The sequence below is a fragment of the Schistocerca gregaria genome, chromosome 2 (assembly GCF_023897955.1).
Source record: "Schistocerca gregaria isolate iqSchGreg1 chromosome 2, iqSchGreg1.2, whole genome shotgun sequence".
Taxonomy (NCBI): Eukaryota; Metazoa; Arthropoda; class Insecta; order Orthoptera; family Acrididae; genus Schistocerca; species Schistocerca gregaria.
Genome location: NC_064921.1, coordinates 212,341,442 through 212,360,180, shown reverse-complemented (window position 1 = coordinate 212,360,180; position 18,739 = coordinate 212,341,442). Strand labels below are relative to the sequence as shown.

The 18,739-nt window shown below is 39.2% G+C and overlaps 1 protein-coding gene across 1 annotated transcript in view; it reads right to left on the bottom strand.

Moving 5' to 3' along the window:
- Positions 1-18,739, bottom strand: part of LOC126335702 (Down syndrome cell adhesion molecule-like protein Dscam2) — a 1,471,118-nt gene that overhangs the window by 107,869 nt on the left and 1,344,510 nt on the right. The window contains exon 24 of the mRNA XM_049999160.1: positions 1,137-1,289. Coding sequence (XP_049855117.1) covers positions 1,137-1,289 — 153 coding nt within the window. The remainder of the gene's footprint in view (positions 1-1,136; positions 1,290-18,739) is intronic.

Below are 18,739 nucleotides of genomic sequence, written 5' to 3'. Positions count from 1 at the left end.
GCGACGAAGCGTTATTCACCAACAGCGGTAACGTAAACCGGCATAATATGCACTATTCGGCAACGGACAAGTCGTACATCAGCGATCTTGGCGGGTTAAAATTTCATGCAGCATTATGGGAGGAAGGATTTTATCGATGGCAATCTAAATGGTGCAATCGTCCCATAATTTCTCTCGTGACCAATGGCAGAACTGTGCACGACGTTCAAAGTCGTCGCCATAGAATTTCTGGTGCATAGAAATATGGTACGGGTGCAATCGATGTTGACGTAGCATTCTCAACACCGATGTTTTGAGATTCCCGATTCTCACGCAATTTGTCTGCTACTGATATGCGGATTAGCCGCGACAGCAACTAAAGCACCTACTTCGGCATCATCATTTGTTGCAGGTCGTGGTTGACGTTTCCTGTTTTCTTAAATAACGTAACTATCCGGCGAACGCTCCGGGCACTTGGACGATGTCTTCCAGGATACCGAGCAGCATACATAGCACACGCCCGTTGGGCATTTTCATCACAATAGCCATACATCAACACGGTACCGACATTTTCCGCAATTGGTAAACGGACCATTTTAACACGGGTAATGTATCAAGCACTGGCGGAATGTTACGTGATACCACTTACTTATACGTTTTTGACTATTACAGCGCCATCTATGACAAAGCGGAAAAAGTGGTCGAACTAAAACATTCATATTTATTTACGTACTACACGAATATGTAATACAAATTGGGGGTCCCTATTAAAAAAAAAAAAAAAAAACGTTGTTGAAATCCGTTTGATCTATGGCAGTGCCATCTAGCAGGCCAGCCATAGCGCCATCTGGTTTCCCCCTTCAAGCTAGACAAGTTTCGTTCTTTGTAGTTTTTTCATTTGACGCTTATTTCGTGGCATATTTGGCCCGGTCACGATCAATGGACCACCCTGTGTTGATAGCATTAGTCGCCCGTAATCGAGATACAAGGATCAAAGTCGCTGACATACGATTTCAGACGAATAGGCATACGACTACTTAGGAGTAAAGCCGCAAATTTCACTGTAGACCCCTACTGGCTGAATAGAAAGCAGGGACATGATACTTGGCATCACAGTCAACACAGGAAGACATAAGACAGGGCGAGACGCGGCTCACCTGGTCCGAGGGCGCCTGCACGACCGGTCGGCTGGGGGCGCCCTCCCCTGCCGTTGTGGCCGCCGTCACCCTCATCTCGTAGCGGTGCAGCGGCGCCAGGTGGGACAGCCCGTAGTGCGTCTGGCCCGCCGGCGCCTCGAACTCGTCCCGGTGCTGGCGCAGCAACGGAAACCATTTAAGACTAGGTACCTCCGGAAACAGTGTTCGGCCACAAAACTACGGAAAAAAACTGACGAACACAGTGATTCACGAGTGTAAAACAAACTGTAACCATTGTGGAGTAGTTAACATAGCACATCGAGAGGGAGTTCGAGGCACGGTTGTGTGATTATTCCGATGATGCAAGCAGTAGCGCAAAAGGAAAACCCTTGGAAACTCAGAGGCATATGTCAGATAACTGGAAGCACGAAAATGTTGCACAGGACATAAAAAGAACCTGCCTTAAACACTCTGAACGACATCGAAATTTTTACGCGTAACAGTAGCGATCCATAGGCGTTTCTGAATGAAAAGACTGAATTCGGTCTTAACAGGCTCTTTGTAATTTTTCGAGAATTTCGCCGAGTGTTTAATACGGCGTCCTCTCCCGCAATTCACTGCGCCACACCTCCCAACCAGCCCGCTGGGTCGGCAGAGCCATAGACCACTAAAATACAAATAACCCAATGCCCCTGTTACGATACAGAAGCAAAGAACGAAAGTAGCGCCCCTCGTCTCCTATCAGTGCACTTGGAATACGGGAAGCTATGGCGCGAAAATCTGTGTTCTAGCTTTGAGAAATACGATCATTAATCGACAAATGTTTTAAATTGTGCTTTACCGGTATCACTCAGTGTCCTATGGTAAAGTGCATGTCTGGAAAAGTTTTTGTTACTTTGTAAAGTAATATATTCACGAAATATCAACTAAAAACTTAGATGAACTTCCCTTAGCGGAGTTTCAGAGTAACGTAAAACTTTTTAAATGAAATCGCTGTTGTATTTCATCTTTATTATTATTTATTTGTAAAATCCAGTATTGGAATTTCGATTCTATTGGTATTACGAAGTGGCAAAAATAGTGCTTCAGCTCACGTCAAAATCTAAGTATCATCTCACATAGCATGACATAGAGGCTGGCTTCATTGCCAACAATTACGAATTTTTGTGTGTTTTTCACTCTTTGAATTACATTGTACGTATGTTACTTGTTTTGTGTTTGATTTTTATCACGCTGGTAATATTGGGTGATTGATTCCACAATCGTTTTTATAACGTATAAAATAAAAAGTGGTTTAGTTTCATGTTGTTTTGTAGACTCACGTGCATTTGTTACTACTTACTAGTCTGTCTATTTAAATCCAATGTAAGTATATTGCTCGTATTATATTTTATTTTTGTTCGCATTAGGTTTTCATAATTTTTTACATTCAATGGAAACTCTGGAATTTTCACTGGAATGGCAGGATTATTCTACTTCATTGACTTTTCTTACATTGTCTATTTTGTAGTATCTGTCAACAACTCGTTAACACCTTCACATCACTACTGCTGCATTTTTAGCAATCGCTGAGATGAATGCTCTAGTCTCTATGAAAAAGCATACTACGTGGCATGAACTAAGAGCATTCAAAGCAGAATAATATACTCATTCCGTAACAGCATATAAAAAAAGTTGAGTACCATTTCTTTCAATAGCTGCTAAATATGGTGTTCTGAAATTCGACAAAGTACGGAAAACAGATGCAAACAGAATGAAGTAGAATGCTCATAATATACTCAGAAACGTATTAAAATCGACCAGATAAAAGACACGAATTCTTTAGCAGCAACAAATACACAGGAATTCATGGAACATCATGGGAGGAAACCAGCTTCTGTTTCACAAGAAACAAGAACAAAAATGGAATCATTTACCCCACGGATATTGCAAATGTAAGAAAAAATGAGTCAGGCTAGAACCAACATATTTGCGGTGTGATTCAAAAATGCAGTACAGATGCTTAACGCGATGAAACTAGCTTCTATGTACTAAAATATGAAAAGAAATATGAAAGGCGTTTAAGCATCCAGCAAGACTACGATGGGAGAAAGTTTTGTTTAACGGTTGTGTCCACATTGGCTGACCTTTACAAGTATAAAAACCAATTTTTCAGGTGTATTGAAACTATGTTCACAACCCTCACTATTCCTCATTTGCATCTTTATAAGTGTCCTAATAAAAGCGAAGTTAAATACCTCCTAGAAGAGCATTTAAATCGGAACTAACATTATGCACTCTATAATCTGCATTCGGATTACCCAGGTAACCATGTATCTTCGTTATTTTATTTATTAGTGCTAGTTAGACAACCGAGTAACAATACAGCAGAGGTAGTCATAATATGTGCAAAATATATCAGATTTTTTGCTATAGGTGACACACATAATTACTTTATAATATATAGCTACAAAATGTTTCTGCTCGTTACAATGGAAAAATAAAACTGAAATTTTATTTATTCACAAATGATATGCTCATCACTTACTGACTTCTTACATTTCTTGCAACGTTATCTTGTTTTCCTCTTCCTTGTTTGGATTCAGATTTGCATACAAACAAGTCACCAACGACTTTCAGCCGTCCGGAAGTATCTCATTTCGGCTCAGCCTATAGTTCTTCAGAAGCCAGAATTATAGATCGTCCTATCGTGTACTCAGTACCTGATTTCACGGAAAATTTTCTCAAACAGTTAGGATTTGATGATCTACAGATAATGAAAGGCATTGCGAAGTATTTTCCCAGATTCAGTAGACGCATTGTGCATCTATGAGTCACATTTTTTTGCTTCAGGACTGTTTTCTGAGTAGATAAAGTATGCCGCTAAGCAAGCAATATCCAGAATGTTGCAAAAAACGCTTGCGGCCATCTTTGTGTCCTCCTTTTTACACTGTAATAAAAACACGGCTTGCCTACATTATCAATGCCCCGTTTTGTGCTATTTTAATAATGTATAATAAGTGGCTTTGAAAGATTCTCAGAGGTTGATGTATCATAATGCATTTTGGGTAACAGTAGAACTTCTTTCTTCTTCTGTGGGACATATGAACACAGAGGAATCTTATCTTCACTGAATGCAAATATAGATGACAGTTAATGGGTAAAGAGGTAGGCTGCGTTTCTCACGGTATACTGGGCATGTTTCTTTTCACAGTACGAACTGTGGAAAAACCCAAGTCATCAACAGCCTTGGCTAATGGTATCTTTTACTACCCTCTCCGCTTGATTAGTTTCTCTTTCGGAAGCAGATTTATATGTATAAATTTTTCCAGTTATTAGATAAGAATTTCGAGAGTTACAAACCCACCAAAACTGCAAACCATATTTGGCTGGCTTTGAAGTCTCGTATTGAGCAGATCTAGTCTCTCCTTTATAGGGAAAAAGTTACTCATCAACAGTAAGGCAACTACAAAGCACACAGTTTTTACGAATATCTGAACTTAGCATTTCAAATATATCAAACATTGCAGCAGCTTGATAGCTTTTCAAACGTTTACCCATAGAGTTCACATTGTCATATCTTATAAATCTGCTTATCTGCCAAAATCTGTTGAGGAATAAGCTTGAACGATACAGTGGGAATGCATTTGTTCTCAACATTACCTTTGTACGTTCAGTGTTAGAGAATCGTACTTCAGCTGTAACCAGCATACCAGGATACGCATCAAATTTTTCATTTGTTAATGGCTTCAACACTTTCTTTGCTCCTTCTGAATCGATGTTATAATTCGTGAATAGCTGAATTTCCTTCCCGCGGGTATCACGTACTATATTACATCACACATTTCTTCTGTAAACATGCTCTTGAAGATTTCTTTCATGTAAAAAAGTTTTTTTGTACTTGCTGGAACAGCCATTTCACGCAAAATATTATACTTCAGCAACTTTCTTGTCCCAAAAGGTTCCTTATGCCATTTAGTTCCACCCTTAGCATCTTTAATGCCTGCCGAAGACACAAATGCATCACCGTTTTCGTCAGCTCCGTCATTTTCGACGCTACTATTATCATTTTCTCTATTTCAACTTCAATATCACTACAAGCACCAATAGTTCAGTGAAACTGACAGAAAAAAGCCTGTACCTTACAAAACGTGCGGTAGCAGACTTTATTTTTTTAACTTTTTAATGTTGTTGGAAATGTTAGAAAACCAAGTTTTGACAACAAAATTTCTCTTGGGAAAACTTTCTGCAGTCAAAAAACATTGAAAATGTCGGACTTGTTTCCGATTTTTCAAAATATCTCAGTTTCATTTGCTCCTATCGCTTTGACGTCTATTTTCTTTTTTAAAGAGCACAACATTCTCTACAAATTTGATTCTTAATATTTTTTCTATTCCCAGTATCTAAGGCGCTACAGTGCTTCAAAAAATACCAATTTTTCAAATTACGAGCAACGAATAGTTGGTGACAATTTCCACAAAAGTTTTGTGGAAAAGATAAAGTTGTAACTCACCTTTCTGCGTTCAATTCTGTAAAAGCTGAGAGCACTTAAATTACTCCTGTTGATTCTTTAACTCTTTACAAAGGATTTGTTTAGTGAAACAAAGTGAAGAAGATTTAAAAGCCTTCCTGTAATATGAACTTGCTCCTTACCCAATGTCCCTATTCTCAGAAAAAGGCATGCGAAAAGGAACAAAATCTTCATTCTACAATGCGTTCCAGTGGAAGATGTGAAGTCAGGTGGACCGAGAATATTTTGTCATTGATGGAGGGTACCTTACCTACAAAGTGACTTGGACTCGAAATGTTTGCTTCAAGTCAATAGCCCAAAGTTATGTTTCTTACCTGCAACGTCATTTTGGACCTCAATTTCCTATTGGATTTGATGGGTATCCATGTGAGGGAGACAAATGTAGCGCAAAGAGTGTTGAGAGGATTCATAGTTCCAAACAACATTCTTTGGATGACGTTGTGGTTGAATCAGAGATGGTGAACCAAGTCCCTCAGTACAAGTTCTTGTACAACGAACGAAACAAGATGCGTTTGATCGCACTTCTTAAAATGGAATTTCTGGAGTGTAGCATTGAAGTGCACCAGGCACAAGAAGATGCTGACGTTGTAATTGTAACATCTTCCATTTCAAGAACCAAAGATTTTGGAAGTGTTGTCATTGTAGGAGAAGATGATGACCTGCTTGTGATCATGACCGGTTTGGGGCAAGGCGTTGAAAACTGATTTTTCTTAAAGCCAGGAAGAGGAAATGCAGAAGACAAGTGGTTTTCCACTGCATCTTACAAGTTTAACAGTGAATATGTTCTGTTCACTCACGCCTTTAGCGGATCTGTTACAACATCTGCTTTTTATTGTCAAGGAAAAATTGAGTGCTGCAATATTGTTGCGAAAAATAAACACCTAACCTCAGCGCTTTGCACGTTCAATAAACCACATGCTACCACTGAATAAATAATAACTGCAGGAGAACAGGTTACTATCGCATTCTATCGTAGAGGTGTCAGCAGTTCCCACACACTAGACCATTTGCGGTACCAGCTACACGGCCAGTCTGCCACAAAAAGCAAACTGAATCTTGCACGGTTGCCAGCTACACAAGATGCTGCACAACGTCATTCGTTGCTCACTTACCAACAAGTCAAAATTTGGATGGGAAACTGGGAACCTCCTGAGAAATGGGGTCTGGAATCACAGTGACCACAGTCAAATACTCGTTATAATGAGCCAAGATCCAGCACCTGAAGCACTTCACATTGTTTCATGCTCATGCAAGCTGAACTGTGGCGGAGCGTGCTCGTGCAGAAAAGTGGGTTTGAAATTTTCCTCAATTTGCAAGAAATGTATTGGGGTCAACTGTGAAAACGTGCCAAAATTTTTATATGAAGACAGTGAATAAGATGTTATGGAGGATGTTGAGGAAACCGCTGAGGAAACCAACGAACTTGTCGCGGCTGACTCGCTGTTTAAAGAAGAGGTCAATTTGGGATCAACTCAATGTACAGACCCTGAATCCGTAACTCAAGGTCTTTCGGGTGACGCTGAGGAACCTGGCCCCAAAACGTTGGAAGTGATGTTCATATCTGTCTCAAGTGCGCTTAAGTGCAATATTACAAGTATTACACACCCAGAACTTTCAACATTTTTTAGTAACTGACAATGCATCTTAATTGTAATAAAGCTACTTATTTTTTATGTCAACTGTGTGGCTTTTATGCACAAGAATAATTACATAACTAATTAGGTCGCCTATTGCACCTAATAATAGTTCAGTTTCCTGAGACAATTTATTTTGTGTGCGTGTGCGTGCGCGCGCGCGTGCTTGTGTGTGTGTGTGTGTGTGTGTGTGTGTGTGTGTGTGTGTGTTTATGTCTCTTAATGATGTGTTTTTATATTTATAGTTTCACAAATACCAAGGTTGAGGTGGCCCATAGTGAACTTCAGGTGGTGATGTAAGATAAGAATAGTTGGGTGCCCAGCAAACCTCATGTTACATACAGAGAAATTGAATACCTGAAAGTGAGGTGGTAAATTCCAACTTATAACATGATGTATAATGAATTTATACTACACAAACAGAAACGGAAAAAATAATGTTCAAAAATAAGGTATGTTGCCACTATGCTCAAAATTTGAAAAATTGGTATTTTTTGAAGCGCTATTTGACTGGACTACAGTAGCATCTTCAATATCCGTAGCTGCAGCATGTTCCTCACCCGGAATCCACTCGTCTATAGAATCTTCGCACAAAAATATATACTGCACCATCCTCTTCTGTATCATCAGTAGACAATAACTTTATAATGTATTCCTCTTTCGCTTCATAGCTTAATCTGCCGTACTCTGATTTAGAGAGTGCTGGTTTATCATCCATGTAAATGCACAGTTGAGGTTCACAGGTGCAAAGAATACCCAACAATGAACATTTCATAATGATGTGCAACGGTAGCAATAGTAGCCAACTAGAATTAAAATGCCTAGTTGCAGCGATGCTGTATATACCCAGAGAAAGAAATCATTGGCTTATCCCAGCAACCCGGTTATAGAAAAAAGTATAACTTTCTGAACGTGGACTCAGGCGTTAACTAACACAAGTGGCCTGGAAGCGAACCAAGGTCATGTTATTAGGAGTTTCCGCTGGATGTATGACGTCTTGACTGGTTGTACCGCAAGATGCAGCTATCTTCCAAACTATGTCAATTTAGTAATTATATTTTTCTACTTTTCAGCCTGTTTCAGCGATCTACACATTTTAGAACAGTGTTCAGGTAAATTTCAGCTTATGGAACAAAGATTTTATGCATCGGTCATGAGCCAATATGTGACGAAAGCGCGTTGAAAGAAAATATATTCAAAAGTAATGTTTGTATGCAGAAGTTGTATACATGTGATTGTAAAGATTTAATGAAATCCGATTGTCATACTTAAGTAAACACTACAACTTATTGCTGCCACCTGAATAAACCTTATTTTCTGAATGTGCCACTGTATTAATTTAAATCGAGTTTTATAGCTGAACTTCGAATTTTTGTAGTTCTAAACAACGCCTGTCAATTTATAACTATGAACTAATAAAAAGAAATTAAGGCACTGCCCCCACTATGTCGCCACCTCTCGGACGTCACTAGCATTTCTTAAGAAAAATTAATAAAATATAAATGATTGGCCCAAGTTGAGATATGACGCCACACCTAAGCATAACTTTTTTTAACTGACACTGAACTTTGTTTTACAAGTTCTAAGTTTTGGTAAGTGAGCTATTTAAAATTTTTGAACCTATTACGTCTCCGCCTTTGTAGTCTGATAATTTGTGACGAACAACTCTCATTCTTCCTTTAATGTTAATTACAAGTCATCTGATGGCAGTAACCGATACGACAATATTAAAAAAGTGAAGTATTATGCGATGAAGAGGATTTTATTCACTAAATACCCACAATGGTCGCAGATTTAGCAAATTTCATTACTTTACTGATGAATTACAATTAAGTTGCCACACACATCTGTGATCATAGGTGCATAGCCTGCATTGCGATGCTGAAGAGCTCAAGTATCAAAGTCTTAACTCAGATTATGTCACATTACTCAGAAAATGAATAGACAGAGTACACAATGAAAAACTACTAGAAGGATTGACGAAGACATAAGCAAGTAGTAAATCTTCATTAGACGAACCTGCTGAGGCATCCAGGAGTAGCCAAACTTGCTATAGAAGGGGCAGTGTGGTGGATATTGTGAGGGCAGTGATTAATTTTTCATGATTGCTCGGGAAGAGGGTTTGCGGAGATGAAGATATTATTTACTTATCCAGCCACTTAATACGGAAGATTAAAAATTTGAGGTCTTCTCCTACATCTAATCAGTCTTCTTAAGTGAATACACATTACAATTTGGGTGGTATATGAGCAATAAGTAATTATAAAAAGATTGATATTAATATAAATAATAACAATAATACATATATAGTAGTGCAATGAATATGCAGGCTCTAACAAACATCAGTTTTACTCACACTATGGAGGAGTGATATATAACAGAAACATATGACAACACAGCAGAAGTAAATGACTGCTTAGAGGTAGAGTGAGAAATAATAGGGTAACATTAGCAGAGGTGATGGAAAGAAGAAAACAGAAGTAGTGAAGGACGAGGAAATCAAATATAACTGCACCCGAGATACTAGTTTCCTGTTGGAGAGAATGAAAAAAGACCTAGATTTTGCTGAAAGCGAAACTACGCCGAGGCTAAAAGACAAAGCTCTCATCTCTTGATGAATTGGATGCGGATACGACGCAGGTTACAAGAAGATTTTTTACATGGTCGTATTGCTGGAATGGAGAAACAGATGGAAAAAAATATTGTGTTACGCAAAGATACAGCAGGAGCGCTGGATGCAACCCCTCAGATATTGAAGTTATGGAATGGTCGTACGGTACTGAGGACACCAAAGAGTAAAAAGCTGATGGAGTGAACAGACTGTGTGAAAATGACGCAACCTACTCAGCTGCATCCAACCTAAGTGAGCATAGGAAGGACTATTATGGCTGAACAACGGAAAGCCGTACGTGTGTTTTATTCAAGCGTTCACCATTTGCTCGATTCGGAAATTTTTATCATTTGTTTCATCCTGAACTACTCCACAGTTTTAAGTAGTTGGCTGGACTAAATTTCTTTTAATTTGAGATGTAAATCTTTTTCTAATTTTGTAGGTTTTTATCGGAAACAGATTTCCTGCGTGCTGCAAAATTTGTTCTCCCCACAATGGATGCTGATCCTAAATTATAATTTTTAGTGAAGGCGGTGTAATAGGCTTGAGAAGTACTGGAGAAACTCTAGCACAGAAATGTTCCTTAACAACTTTTGTTTCGGTACTAGGATGAGCTGTGACTTCTTAGGGTTTACTTTAAGACCCCGATATTGTGGTGATCGTGGCTCTGAGCAAAGGTATCTGCAATGTTCAAAGGGCAGGCACATAGGTACAACTAGACGTCACCTGTATACAAACGGTAGTTACCAGAGTGAAGCACAGATGAAATATCATTGATGTACAAAGAGAAAAAGGAATGATCCATCCCAGAAACAATAAGGTATTATAATACAGGGAGTCAGTAGACAAGTTCGAAGCCAGATAATGTTTTCAAAACATATAGTAACGCAAAGAGCCTTCAATTAAGTTCAAAATCAGATAACAGTTTCAAAAGAGTTCATTATCCTTTAACAGACCAATAATGAAATATTTAATATCCACTAGGCTTCCATGCAGTGCCAAATCGACCTGTGTTGTTGTTGCGGTCTTCAGTCCTAAGTCTGGTTTGATGCAGCTCTCCATGCTACTCTATCCTGTGCAAGCTTCTTCATCTCCCAGTACCTACTGCAACCTACATCCTTATACAGATTGAATAACATAGGGGAGAGGCTACAACCCTGTCTCACTCCCTTCCCAACCACTGCTTCCCTTTCATGTCCCTCGACTCTTATAACTGCCGTCTAGTTTCTGTACAAATTGTAAATAGCCTTTCGCTCCCTGTATTTTACCCCTGCCACCTTTAGAATTTGAAAGAGAGTATTCCAGTCAACATTGTCAAAAGCTTTCTCTGAGTCTACAAATGCTAGAAACGTAGGTTTGCCTTTCCTTGATCTTTCTTCTAAGATAAGTCGTCCCGGGTCAGTATTGGCTCACGTGTTCCAGTGTTTCTACGGAATCCTAACTGATCTTCCCCGAGGTCGGCTTCTGCTAGTTTTTCCATTCGTCTGTAAAGAACTCGTGTTAGTATTTTGCAGCTGTGGCTTATTAAACTGATTGTCGGTAATTTTTCACATCTGTCAACACCTGCTGTCTTTGGGATTGGAATTATTATATTCTTCTTGAAGTCTGAGGGAATTTCGCCTGTCTCATACATCTTGCTCACCAGAAGGTAGAGTTTTGTCAGGACTGGCTCTCCCAAGGCTGTCAGTAGTTCCAGTGGAATGTTGTATACTCCCAGGGCCTTGTTTCGACTCAGGTCTTTCAGTGCTCTGTCAAACTCTTCACGCAGTATGGTATCTCCCATTTCATTTTCACCTACATCCTCTTCCATTTCCATAATATTGTCGTCAAGTACATCGCCCTTGCATAGACCCTCTATATACTCCTTCCACCTTTCTGCTTTCCATTCTTTGCTTAGAACTGGGTTTCCATTTGAGCTCTTGATGTTCATACAAATGGTTCTCTTATCTCCAAAGGTCTCTTTAATTTTCCTGTAGGCAATATCTATCTTACCCCTAGTGAGATAACCTCCACATCCTTACATTTGTCATCTAGTTATCCCTGCTTAGCCATTTTGCACTTCCTGTCGATGTCATTTTTGAGACGCTTGTATTCCTTTTTGCCTGCTTCATTTACTGCATTTTATATTTTCTCCTTTCATCAATTAACTTCAATATTTCTTCTGTGACCCAAGGATTTCTACTAGCCCTCGTCTTTTTACCTACTTGATCCTCTGCTGCCTTCACTACTTCATCCCTCAGAGCTACCCATTCTTCTTCTACTGTATTTCTTTCCCCCATTCCTGTCAATTGTTCCCTTATGCTCTCCCTGAAACTCTGTACAACCTCTGGTTCTTTCAGTTTATCCAGGTCCCATCTCCTTAATTTCCCACATTTTTGCAGTTTCTTCAGTTTTAATCTACAGGTCATAACCAATAGATTGTAGTCAGAGTCCACATCTGCCACTGGAAATGTCTTACAATTTAAAACCTGGTTTCTAAATCTCTGTCTTACCATTATATAATCTATCTGATACCTTTAGTATCTCCAGGGTTCTTCCATGTATACAACCTTCGTTCATGATTCTTAAACCAAGTGTTAGCTATGATTAAGTTGTGCTCTGTGCAAAATTCTACCAGGCGGCATCCTCTTTCATTTCTTAGCCCCAATCCATATTCACCTACTACGTTTCCTTCTCTCCCTTTTTCTACACTCGAATTCCAGTCACCCATGACTATTAAATTTTCGTCTCCCTTCACTATCTGAATAATTTCTTTTATTTCATCATACATTTCTTCAATTTCTTCGTCATCTGCAGGGCTAGTTGGCATATAAACTTGTACTACTGTAGTATGTTTGGGCTGCGTATCTATCTTGGACACAATAATGCGTTCACTATGCTGTTTGTAGTAGCTTACCCGCATTCCTATTTTCCTATTCATTATTAAACCGACTCCTGCATTACCCCAATTTGATTTTGTGTTTATAACCCTGTAGTCACCTGACCAGAAGTCTTGTTCCTCCTGCCACCGAACTTCAATAATTCCCACTATATCTAACATAAATCTATCCATTTCCCTTTTTAAATTTTCTAACCTACCTGCCCGATTAAGGGATCTGACATTCCACGCTCCGATCCGTAGAACGCCAGTTTTCTTTCTCCTGATAACGATATCCTCTTGAGTAGTCCCCGCCCGGAGATCCGAATGGGGGACTATTTTACCTCCGGAATATTTTACCCAAGAGGATACCATCATCATTTAATCATACAATAAAGCCGCATGCCCTCGGGAAAAATTACGGCCGTAGTTTCCCTTTGCTTTCAGCCGTTCGCAGTACCAGCACAGCAAAGCCGTTTTGGTTATTGTTACAAGGCCAGATCAGTCAATCATCCAGACTGTTGCCCTTGCAACAACTCAAAAGGCTGCTGCCCCTCTTCAGGAACATACGTTTCACACGTCTGTGTGGCCTCGCAACAGATACCCCTCCGTTGTGGTTGCACTTACGGTACGGCTATCTCTATCGCTGAGGCACGCAAGCCTCCCAACCACTGTCATAATTCAAAACTAGTAATACAAACTGGTATAAATATTGTAACCTAACACGGCAGAATAGTCATATTCCAGAACTTGTTCAGTTTTCAGAAAAATATTCTCCGTGTAATTTTATTCATCTAAAACTTGTTTTCGTGTTCATTTGGTCTTTTTCATTTGGCTTAAATACGAAACTAGTCACTTTGTTATATGATTTAATCTTTAATTTGAACTACCTTCCTTCAACAAGGGGTTTACACATTAATTTATTCATAGTTTAACTACGTTCTACCGTTCATTCTTGAAATTTATCCCTGTTGCAGGGGAAAAAATTCAGCGTTTAAGGGGTCGTTACGAACACAGAAACATATACTACAAACCACACGATGGCGGGGAGGAAATATCTAGAAGGGAATCGTGATCAGCGGCGTTGCCTTCCTTTTTACTACGTTTCCAAGGTTTGTCTGTGGATACTCCCAGATACCAACGTTTCTTTCAGACAAGTTGTCCTAAAGGATGAACATGAAGGTTCGTCGATCACATTTGGGGTTGGTACGATATATGGATGTTGAACACCTTTCAGTCAAAGCTGCGGTGAAGCGCTGGTCTCCCCAGACGATAACGTATGAGAAAACCTCGACCACCTGTCGAACATATACCTCTTAGGTGAAACTTGCAGACTGCCGCTACCCGTCCTAACGCTACCCCTCCACGGCCGCCGTTACCACACATTGGACATCATGCTAAGCAGGACCCAGGCGTGTCCATTGAACGGGGACTAGCATCATGGTACTGAACTCCACTTAGAAGCCAATTATAATTACAAATGTATACAGGTATCTGTAGTATCGAGCACAGTGTCTTCATTGTGATTATTATTTTATTTTCATTTTACAGTACATTCAGTACCTTAGTTTCAATACGTTTCTTCTAACATTTCGTGTTGTGGTTGTTGTTGTGGTCTTCAGTCCTGAGACTGGTTTGATGTAGCTTTTCATGCTACTCTATCCTGTGCAAGCTTCTTCATTTCCCAGTACCTACTCCAACCTACATCTTTCTGAATCTCCTTAGTGTATTCATCTCTTGGTCTCCCTCTACGATTTTTACCCTCCACGCTGCCCTCCAATGCTAAAATTGTGATCCCTTGATGCCTCAAAACATGTCCTACCAACCGGTCCCTTCTTTTTGCCAAGTTGTGCACCAAACTCCTCTTCTCCCCAATTCTATTCAATAGCTCCTCATTAGTTATGTGATCTACCCATCTAATCTCCAGCATTATTCTGTAGGACCACATTTCGAAAGATTCTATTCTCTTCTTGTCCAAAATATTTATCGTCCATGTTTCACTTCCATACATGGCTACACTCCATACAAATAATCCCAGAAACGAATTCCTGACACATAGATTTATAATCGATGTTAACAAATTTCTATTCTTCAGAAATGCTTTCCTTGCCGTTGCCAGTCTGCATTCTATATCCTCTCTACTTCGACCATCATCAGTTATTTTGCTCCCCAAATAGCAAAATTCCTTTACTACTTGAAGTGTCTCATTTCGTAATCTAATTCCCTGAGCTACACCTGGCTTAATTCTATTGCATTCCATTATTCTCGTTTTGCTTTTGTTGATGTTCATCTTATATCCTCCTTCCAAGACACCATCCAGTCCGTTCAACTGCTCTTCCAAGTCCTTTGCTGTCTCTGAAAGAATTACAATGTCATCGGCGAACCTCAAAGCTTTTATTTCTTCTCCAGGGATTTTATTACCTACTCCGAATTTTTCTTTTGTTTCCTTCACTGCTTTCTCAATATATAGATTCAATAACGTCGGGGAGAGGCTACAACCCGGTCTCACTACCTTCCCAACCACTGCTTCCCTTTCATGTCCCTCGACTCTTATAACTGCCATCTGGTTTCTGTACAAATTGTAAATAGCTTTCCGCTCCCTGTATTTTACCCCCGCCATCTTCAGAATTTGAAAGAAAGTATTCCAGTCAACATTGTCAAAAACTTTCTCTAAGTCTACGTAGGGTTAGTATTGCCTCACGTGTTCCGATATTTCTACGAAATCCAAACTGATCTTCCCCGAGGTCGGCTTCTACTAGTTTTTCCATTCGTCTGTAAAGAATTCGCGTTAGTATTTTGCATCCGTGACTTATTAAAGTGATAGTTCGGTAATTTTCACATCTGTCAACACCTGCTTTCTTTGGGATTGGAATTATTATATTCTTCTTGAAGTCTGAGGGTATTTCGCCTGCCTCATACGTCTTGCTCACCAGATAGTAGAGTTTTGTCAGGAATGGCTCTCCCAAGTCTGTCAGTAGTTGTAATTGAATGTTGACTACTCCCGGGGTTTTGTATTCACTCGTTTCATTTCATTTCATTTCATTTCATAATCATCTTTAATTCAGGCCCGAACACGTTTGCAGACATGCTGGTGGTGTATAAATTTGTTCCGGCATTTTGTGTTCAAAAATAAGAACGTTTCCTTAAGTTGAGGTGGTTTTCAAAACAGATCACTGCCAACAGAAAACAGTCACCTATTTGTTAGTGAGCGAAAGATGTTAATGACGTCTAGTGGCGTTGCCAGCTGCATGACTGTGATACAGAGGGTGAGAACGGTTAGCTAAGCGGTTGATATCGCTCTCGCTCAAATTGATTTCATAGGGACTGGTCAGAGTTGCTCACAGACATAAGTAACTACGCTTACTATAACTAACTTGATAAGGACAAGGATGAGGAACTTCTCCGCAGAATCCCCAAAGAAAGGAACATTTGGAAAACACAAGGAGAAGGGACAGGATGGCAGTACATGTGTTGCGTCATCAGGGAATAACTTCCATGGTACTGCAGGGAGCTGTAGTAGGTAAAAACTGTAGTGGAAGGCAGATACTGGAATACATCCAGCAGATAACTCAGGACATGGTTGCAAGTGCTACTCTGAGGTGAAGACGCAGGCATCAGAGAGGAATTAGTGTGGGTTCGCTTAAGACCAGTAATAAGGCTTATAGGAAAGAGCCTACTTTTAATATTACTTATTCCGATTACGATTAAGATCCAACAATTATTATTACAATTTTTATGACATTTTCTCAGCAGTTTAAATGAATTATAGGCGCTTTAGTGAAGTACAATATTGTAGTTGCATGTTATAGTGCATAAAAGAGAAACGTACAAACTATTCCATGTGCAGTAGGGTTAATTGCACATAACTAATCTTTTATTTCCAATATATCGCCTGTTCACAAACATGATTCTGCGACAGTCGGATAACCCAAAAAAAAAAGTGAAAAACACTTATTCTCTTCTTATATCAATGACCTAAGATATTTTACTTTAAGTAAAACTGATTATCCTGTGAATATGACGTGCTGACAATACTAAAGAGTCAAAGAGCATAAGGACGAAGAAGCGAGCAGTAATTCCATTCTCATATCCATCTGATGCATCGTTAATCTTATTCTCTGCGAAAATATTATAGTTTCATTTATATGTATGATTCTCTGGTTTCCCGAATTCGGTGTTATGCTGCACGTCAGTTGCTTCGCAAGTGATTACATTACCACGTATATCTGATGATTTATCGAAAATAAATTACAGAACTTCTACTTGCATCGCAATGAAGACACGTATATGTCCGTGACGTCGTTAATCCAGGGACAAGTAATCGAATGGCAACACATAACGACCTGAAGCTATTTCAAACAGACTACGGCATTCTTAAATGGCTCGTAATATAATAATCGGACTGAAGGTTCTCGCAGCTAAACCCAAATTAAATATCGATATTCAGACATTAGTTTTATAGAATGCATAAGAATATATGCTGCCAAGTTCACGTGTAGAGATCGTTTTGTTTTCTCAGTGACCAGTTGTGACAAACTCTAGCTGCCTTATTCAGGTCTACAGTAAACCAAGATAAAAAGTTTATATGACTATCTGTGCTTAACTTGACGACCAGTGCACAAGTGAAAATACATGACAACCAGATCGCAATATTATTTTACATACCTTCTGGTGAATTGCGCAACCATAACTAACAAACACGCCAGTTTTAAAACAAAAGCACCGCATTAGCTTACCAGATATACAAAACGGTAAATAAATATTCCAAAGGGCCATCAGTGTGCCCTGGAGTCGCGGCGAGTTCGACCATGGGACCGTTATAGCAACGATCCCTCACGAAAGACTGAGCGGGCGTGCAGCGGAAGTGTCGATATGCTGTTACGCTCCTGGTCAACTGGTGGCGGGAGTCAGCCATTACGTCGATTATTAAATACTCATTGAAATTTAATATTGTACTCGCTAGCAACATTGGCAGAGGTATGGTTATTATAAATGGAACAATTAGCGTCTACATACAGCCATAAGCATTTACATAATTTTGCAAAACCATAAGCATTTACATAATTTTGCAACGCAGGGCAAAGACTGTTGGTTCATCTGAATAGCCGATATAATTATGTCGTAAACTACGACATCAACAGCATATTTACACAAGCAGATGGATTACCTTTTTGAAGGTAATGATATATACAGATATAGTTCCTATACTTAAGGAATAATCCGCAAAACTGTGTCGAAGACGTGTAATACCAGAAACAGTTGGCTAAGGAGATACTTGCAGACCAGAAAACCTTAGGATTACAACTCTAACACTGAAATATTCTCAGAAAAATAAAATTTTCAGTAAAAGTAGCACTTATGGGTAGAATACTACAGATATCGTAAGATTCGTATTGCGACACATGGCCTAAGAAATGTAACAAAATTGTACTTAACAAGTAGGAGAAAATGTAGTTTCATATGCATTGTAAAACCACAATCAATTACGACTATTAGGTGTATGGAAGGTGCTTTGAATTATCAGAGCAGTCGACATACAGATGAACTTATTAAGAAAGTCAGGTATAGAGGTGTGCCCCTGTGGATTAATGCAAGAGATAAGGAATGATAACCTGGTTATACTAGACTGGAAAAGTAGTTTGGTCCACTGCCCATTAATACTCAACAATGAGCAGCAATACTAAAAAAGAAAAGAAATTGCATTCTACATACTAACCTATTGGTGGACAACATTAAGTACCCATGGGTAAACCTGTAAAAATCACTCACAATAGAGAAATGTAGATGTAATCATTCTTTACCACTGGGACTATGGTGCCAAATACTTGAAAAAAATTATTGTATTCTATCTCTTAAGACACTTTGGCAGAGAATACAAAGACATTCAGGTACCACTATACTAACGTTGTATTACACAAAAATATCTGAAATTAAGTACGCAGAATTGCCTGTAATCATTGAGCCATCACTGGGTAATGGTTCTAAAATAGATGAGAAGAGTATTATGTTCTA